General features: G+C 41.2%; 1 protein-coding gene across 1 annotated transcript; it reads left to right on the top strand.

The window, feature by feature from the left end:
* Nucleotides 1-657: 657 nt before the first annotated feature.
* LOC124148105 (uncharacterized protein K02A2.6-like) lies at nucleotides 658-1,698 on the top strand. The gene has a single exon (XM_046519044.2). It carries the CDS (start codon nucleotides 658-660, stop codon nucleotides 1,696-1,698), a length of 1,041 nt encoding a protein of 346 aa, XP_046375000.2.
* Nucleotides 1,699-7,749: the final 6,051 nt, after the last annotated feature.

Raw genomic sequence — 7,749 nt, 5'->3', positions numbered from 1 at the left:
AACTACTTATCACCCTTCTGTGAAAATCTGAGTGCAACAATTCGCCCTCTCACAATGCTCACACAGGAAGGTGTACCATTCTCTTGGGCGTCAACACAAGAAACTGCATTCAATCAGGCCAAACAACTTATATCAACAGCACCTGTGCTAAGTTATTATGACCTGCAAAAGAATGTGGTATTGCAAGTGGATGCTAGTGAGGAACGTCTTGGGGGTGCCTTACTTCAGCCTGATGCTAATGGAAAACTTCACCCAGCGGCATTCACATCATGCAGCATGAATGCGACAGAACAGAGATATTCCCAAATTGAGAAGTTTGACCAGTGGCTGTATGGAAAGGCAGACATTGAAGTACATACTGATCATCAGACACTGGAAACAATCATGAAGAAGCCACTGAACAAGGCCCCTGCAAGGCTACAAAGAATGTTGTTAAAACTACAACGCTATCACTTCATTGTCAAGTACAGAAAAGGGACATCACTTCATCTTGCAGACACACTGTCATGAGCAGCACTACCAACTCCAATCAATGCCAAGGTGACAGGGTATGAAGTATTCCGTCTGGAACTAGAACACGAATATGATGAGCACAATCCACATCTCCATGAAGAAACTGAGACCAGACTCCGAGAGGAAACTGCGAAAGATCCATTGATGTCTCAGTTGTACACGCTGATAGGTCATGGATGGCCAGATGACAGAAACCTACTGGATCCAGCTTTGGCCTCCTACTGGGGCTATAGAGATGAACTTAGCATCAGCAATGGGATCATATGCAAAGGTTCACTTGTGATGATCCCAAAGAGCATGTACAGAGAGATGCTGGAAAAGATACACTTGAATCACTTTGGAGCTGAATCAAACATACGAATGGCTCGAGAGGTCCTCTTTTGGCCTGGGATGAGGAACTCTATTCATGATATGTGCAGTGCGTGTGGAACATGTGCACAGTATGGAAATGAAGCACCCAGAGAACCCATGAAGTCTTTGCCAATACCCACCATGTCCTGGCAAATTATAAGTCAAGATTTATTTGCCTTTGAGAAAAAGACTTACCTTGTCACAGTTTGTCACTTCTCTGACTGGATTGAGCTTGACGAATTGGAAGACACTCTCTCCGCTACAGTGATAGCCAGAACAAAGGCTCATTTCTCTCGCTATGGGATTCCGAGTGTGTGTCATACAGACAATGGACCTCAGTTCATCAGCAAAGAATATGAAGACTTTGCTCAGCAGTATCACTTCAGGCACACAACGTCTTCACCATATCATCCACAAGGAAACGGAAAGGCTGAGTCAGCTGTCAAAGTGGCAAAAGCTATGATGAAGAAATCTGATGATAAAGAACTTGCATTCTTGAACTACAGAAATTCTCCTCAAAAGGGACATACCTATTCACCTGCACAGCGCATGATGAATCGTCGCACAAGGACTTTGCTGCCGACACCAAATCAACTTCTGCAGCCCCAGGTAGTGGATCCCGAAATAGTTTATAGAGAGATCAGGGGCAAAGGAATCTCTAGCAAGACTCAGTACGATGGATCGTCTGGTACAGAGCATGAACCAATAGAAACTGGCAGCTATGTGTATGCTAAACCTCCACCAAACCAGAGAGGAAAACCTTGGGCATATGGGCAAGTCATCGACAAGGACAATACAAGGTCTTATACAATAAAGAAGAGACTTGCTCAGTAAAACGTCCACTCAGGGAAAAACAATTGCCTTTAAGATACAATGACTATGTAATGCTTGAGTGAATTGATGTAATAATTGTCAACATGGACTTGCATGAATTACTGTCGTGAACTTTGAGGCAAGACTATAAGATGCGGTTGCATATACAGACAGTGCCTGTGTGAACTAAGCAGATACATTTAACTATAAAGCCTCTGCAAATCAAGACAACTGAACTGTGTCTTTATCATTGGTCCAACGAGGTTGGAAACTATATTGCGACATGGCGATACTGCGCTAAAAAGCGATACGAGTATCCTCTGCACGTCCAAACCGGGTTCTAACGTTAACGGAATTTTCGACCATAATGCATTAGGGGCGGGTCACGTGCCCGTGACCCCCTTTGGAAATTGGAAATATGTGTTGTAGATATATGGAAAGCTCTTGGAAATGTGCATTCGACAGATTCGCTAATATATATCAAATCCACCAAAATAATGAGTTTATTGCCATTTGAAGTAATGAAAATATCTATTTTTTCTGTCTAACTGTCTGTCAGTAACCCCTTATACTTCAAGACCAATGTCGAACACCCCTAACAGTGGTATCTGCGGAAAGAGCAAACCCTGGGCAATAATCCCGATACTGACAAATAAAAGACAGAGGGTTGATGGGACAAAAACTCTAAAAAAATGAGTCCGCGCGTATACAGGCATACTTTTAAGCTGGCCGAAGTGTGCGCAGAACGTTTCCCCAAGTCCCAAGTTTGAGATCCTAAGGGCATTACCTCTCTGACTGCATACTAAAAACTAGTAATTTGAAGGGATTTTGGGTATTTCCGATACGTCTCTAATTCCCCCAAAATATTTCTTGTAACCCCACGCTGTCCCCAGGATATCTTCATTTGTTATTTCTGCGCAGACTCGTGTGTGTGTAACTCAGTGTCCTAAACATCAGCAACGACCATCTACTTCATAAGACGGTGTCTTTTGGTGACTGTTTAACTGCGACGTCATGCTACGACTAACTAAAGCACAACGGAACAGCGGCTGCTGATAGCAGCAGTGTTACAAACCTCAATGTAAAAATAACTATTTTTAACATTTAGGGTTTAATCTTGTACATATCTCTGCTACTTTCACATTTTTCATTGTTTTAGTTCGGTTTACTATAATAATTCGTATTTTTTCCCTTCACCTCTGCGTTTCCTCAGTAACTTCAAATAGTGTAGCCATGAAACTGGTGTATGTGCACTGTACCTATCGTATTCCAGCAACATCTCAACAACGACCAACTGGCCTTTCTTGACAGTTTTTTCTGTTAGTGAATATTACTAACATGTCATTCAGCCGAGGACGGTCGGGTAGCCTAGTGGTTAAAGCGTTCGCTCGTCACGCCGAAGACCCGGGTTCGATTCCCGACAGGGGTACAATGTGTGAAGCCCATTTCTGGTGTACCCCGCCGTGATATTGCTGGAATATTGCTAAAAGCGGCGTAAAACCACACTCACTCATTCAGACGATGTTATAAAGCGTGGTACATGTACCACAAAGTTTGTTATCGTGATCGGCAATAAAATTGCGAATAATCCTTGTATATTCCGCGGATAATCCGCGGGTAAGTTGCGAATAATCCGCAGATTCATAGGACTATATCACGCCGTCAATGCGTGGCTGGCCATGGCAACCCTCTCTATATATGATGCTACACTGTAAATGAACTACAGGTATTGTTTGAATAATTAACACCGGTTTGTAAAATATTCCTGTCATTATAATAGTGTCCTTTAATATGTGTCTTTTTGGCATATGAATATTTGATTTATGATCAACTTGCATTGTGTCTCTGGTCTCGTACAAATCTAGATGTATGTGTACTTGCATATGTTGAATACCACTGTGAGAATGGCTGTATCACAGTTGATGTATGTACTTGGGTATAAATACACATAAAGAGAGACATCATAATTGGCGTGGCCACACAGTTAACGTTGATAACAATACGAAGGGCATTACTTACTTCCACAAAGCTGATAGTTTGTACGGATTTCATTAAGGCACAAGGGGGCACGGGTGGCCCAGTCGTCTAAGGCGCCGCGATTCGCTGTGCAGAGTTGCGTCCCTTGGGCACACCAGAAACCTATGATTGTGGGTTCGAATCCCGGTTCGCCCCGATTATGTTTCTAGGTTTGTCAGCACCATACCCGTGCTCGTGGGTTTCACCGAAGTGGTAAACGTCTGTGACCTGCATCACTTCGGGCTTTCCTCCCACATTAAGCTGACACACCGCGATATAACTGGAATACTGTTGAAAGCGGCGTTAAACCCAACTCACTCACTCACTCGCTCATTAAGGCACATATACTTCAATATGACAGCTAAAGTTCTTGTACAAGTTTGTGATTAAGTACATCCGTTGTCCTGAATGCATCCATGTAGTTTCCTACACCTCGACATACCCGTTTTATGGTATGTTTGGTCACGTGTGCTAGTATCATTACTAATTAAATAGTTCTAAATAATTTTAAACCAGGGTCAAATTAAACAATAAAGAAAGAAAATATGATATATGGTACCAGGGCATATTAATATTAAAGTTGGTATATTAAATCGTATAGTATTACAGTATTGCACTATATCGCTAATACCAGTATCACGTGACATATTTCACATATTGTCTATCAAGCTGACAAGAAAATATGATAATTGGTACCAGGGTCATATTGATATTAAAGTTGGTATATTAAATCGTATAGTATAACAGTATTGCACTATATCGCTGGCACCAGTATCACGTGACATATTTCACATATTGTCTATCAAGCTGTATGCAAGGGTCAGATAAATAATCGTTGTGGTTTTCTTTTGATATTAAACAACATATCCAATATATGCCTTCGTGAGTGTGCTGGGTAGTAGTTGAAACATTTTTTTGTCACGTTACAATTCGGATTAATGTCCCATATGAGTACAACGTGAACCTGATATCCCGTGCATCGATCTCATCGATTGTTAGAGAAACAATAATTGTTAACATGGTAACAGGACTGACATAGTTTCCATATTTTGTGTTATTAAATTATCACAATAAGGACATCATTGATTATTAAGGTGTCATTTTGCTTAACATTGTTATTCAGAAGTTACTGTGTGTAGTGAGTCAATAGAAAAGTTATTTTACAAAAGTCAATTTGTTGTTTTTGCTAAGTTGAAATTCTGACATTTCTGACAAGAATGACCCCTAGACGTACACCCTCGATACATTGCTGGCATATTTCCTAAGGCGACGTATATCCATATCATGACCCTCAAGCCAATATACCTGTGTGATGATTAAAGATAAATGTGTGTGTAGATATTGAGTGTTAGTATATGATAATTAATGAAGCAGGTTTGATTGTTCTGACGTTTGGCAATTACGTACGATTAAAACAATATCTATTTCCAAAAGGAATGAGATTGGTGAACAGGCAAAGCCTATTTGAACACCTCTCCCGACAAAGACATTAAACAATTAATAAAAGTAAACTGTACTTAAAGTATGAAATTTAGGTTAACTGTACCTACTGTTGCAAATATTATCATGATTCAAATATACAAGTCACACATAATTCACACATGCATATACTGCTGCATAGCCAATTCATCTGGGTCCAATACACTTCAAACTGTCTAACTTATGAAAATGCCAGATGTTACATGAACAGGTGTAAAGATTTTAGCAATTATAAAACTGACTGTATTACTGGATCGTGTTTGATATTGATCAGACAACACATTTAGCCAAGGACTGGAGGTAAGCTTATGTTGTGATGTTATGGTATTCCCCTTCTTATAATCGGGATCCAAGACAAATAATGGATAACTTGTACAACTCAAAATAGACATTTTCAGCTCTTACCGTGATTATGTTTAAGTGTTGGGTGAGTTAAAATACAACGTCCCTTCGGCAATCTTTCAGCCATACAGTAACGAGACGTTTTACATTAATAATAAATATATTTACCCATTTTTAAGCTTTGAACGGAAAACAGATTTTCGGTGTTGAACGTCGTTTTTTCCCGTATATGGTCATTGGATGAAAAAACGACGTTTTTGACGCTTTCTAACCATCGGCTTTCCGTCCAAATAACGTCATTATTTGACATCGGAATTTACTGCGAGAGAACGATGTTATCAATTTCCTCTCTTTCTTGACTGAAACAGCGTTTACCGGTATTTCTATTTCTCAGCTTCCATTGGTCAGCTTTCGCGTGTCGGATTACAGGCTGGAGTTTGATGCTGATGGTGATGCTCCGGAGCTGATGCTCGTAGCTGTTACAGGAACTGCTAACTTCTACCGTTCTGCGCATGCGGATTGTTTAATACCTTGCTCTAATTTGCTGTTCTGTGCTGCACGCTTTCGCGATTGTTTCCATCAGGTACTTGATGTAACACGTCGCAACTGTTCGAAGCTGTCACGAGCTTTTCTCATTAAATAACGTAATGATAACGTTGAGATTTTTAGTCAAAATAATTAGGAAAGGGCAAAGCTCAGGAATGGCTTAAATATAGAAAATAGATATTACTTTCGCAGTCAAATATAACCAACAAATACGCAAACTAATATGAAACTGAAACTGAGTAACTTGCCGAAAAACACACCTTATCTTTAAGGTGATTGATATGGAATATTACGCTAGATGTTTACTGCTATGCCAGTCAATAAGTGAATTTAATGGCATTACATAGAAATATTCAATGTTTATGTTGTTTGCGCCGGTGCTGCTGGTGCTCCTACCGCTGTTCCTGTGTGCCTGGTCATCGAGGATGCTGTGTCCGCCGAAGCTCCTCGCGTTGCAGATGTCGTGTCCTTAGCGGTGCCCACTGCTACTAATATGAGAGACCCACCCCCATTCGGGAAATGCTACAGATGCTGGGGCTCTGATCATTGGGCCCCTAACTGCCCCGGCACCAAGTGTTACAGGTGTGGTGCAAATGGACACTATACGCCAGAGGCTGTATCAAGCCGCCAATGGCCATGCCATAATCTAAGGAGAGTGAGCCCAGTGCCAACAACGACAGTATTGGTGCGTCGGAGGATTCTACCAAACACAAGAGGAAAACCAGGGAGACGAGAGGATGAATTGGATGGTGAAATGGGGATACCCCTAGAGATGTGTGCAAATTGTTGTGCAAAAAAACCCGGCCGATGACGGCACGATCACACGATCCTTGGCTCGCATTACAGAAAATTAAAGAGTATTATTGGCCTGGGAGACGTTTTAGTTTGAGTGGAGATGCGGAAGATAGAGCTGAAACCATTGGCGTGGTGGCTCCCATGTCACGACTACCCACCGATGCTTATGAAAACTGCCCTCCGGATAGTGCTCATTGGGTAGTGGTGGCTAGGACTCCTGCTTCAGAGGGTTTCAGCCCTAAGCCATCTCTTGTTTGAAGACGCATACTCAGATGGTGAGAGATATACCGGGTATAGCTACGTCACAACATGGCGGATACAATCGGACACACACACACAGTCTTGGAGTAGTGTTTTATCAGGACATACATAAATAGAAAATTATGTTTGTTAGTGTTGACGAGCCCGGCACAACACGACGATCACCGTTAGAATACGAAACCACATTTATGATCGCCATGTTGTGACGTCACAAGTAGAATGTGTTGTATGACGTCACACACACATGCCTAGGGAATGATCACGCGATGTTACATACGTGTTCGACGCTGCTATGACGTCACACAACACGACCACCGACCCAAAATGGCGATCACCCAAGGGACAATTCCCCCAAACTCAACATGTACCCTTAGGATCCTTGAGAATATAAAGAAAACATTTCTCATTTGACTTTAAATTTCATTAGATTGTGTTCAAATGCGAAATAAATTTCTTTCTAGAAACATTAATATGTTACAATATTAACGGAAGTTGTATTAATAACATCCATGTTTATGAGATTACCCGACTAGAGGAAATAGGTTGACGTCATTAAAACAGATGTTATATAATATCGATTAGCATGGCTAATATGAGCTTGCCATGAACATATGGCTCATTGTGAGGACAGGC

This window comes from Haliotis rufescens, unplaced genomic scaffold (assembly GCF_023055435.1).
Source record: "Haliotis rufescens isolate VD_foot unplaced genomic scaffold, xgHalRufe1.0.p SCAF_7, whole genome shotgun sequence".
NCBI classification, from domain to species: Eukaryota; Metazoa; Mollusca; class Gastropoda; order Lepetellida; family Haliotidae; genus Haliotis; species Haliotis rufescens.
The sequence above is the reverse complement of the archived record's forward strand: the minus strand, read 5'-3'. Positions and strand labels throughout refer to the sequence as shown.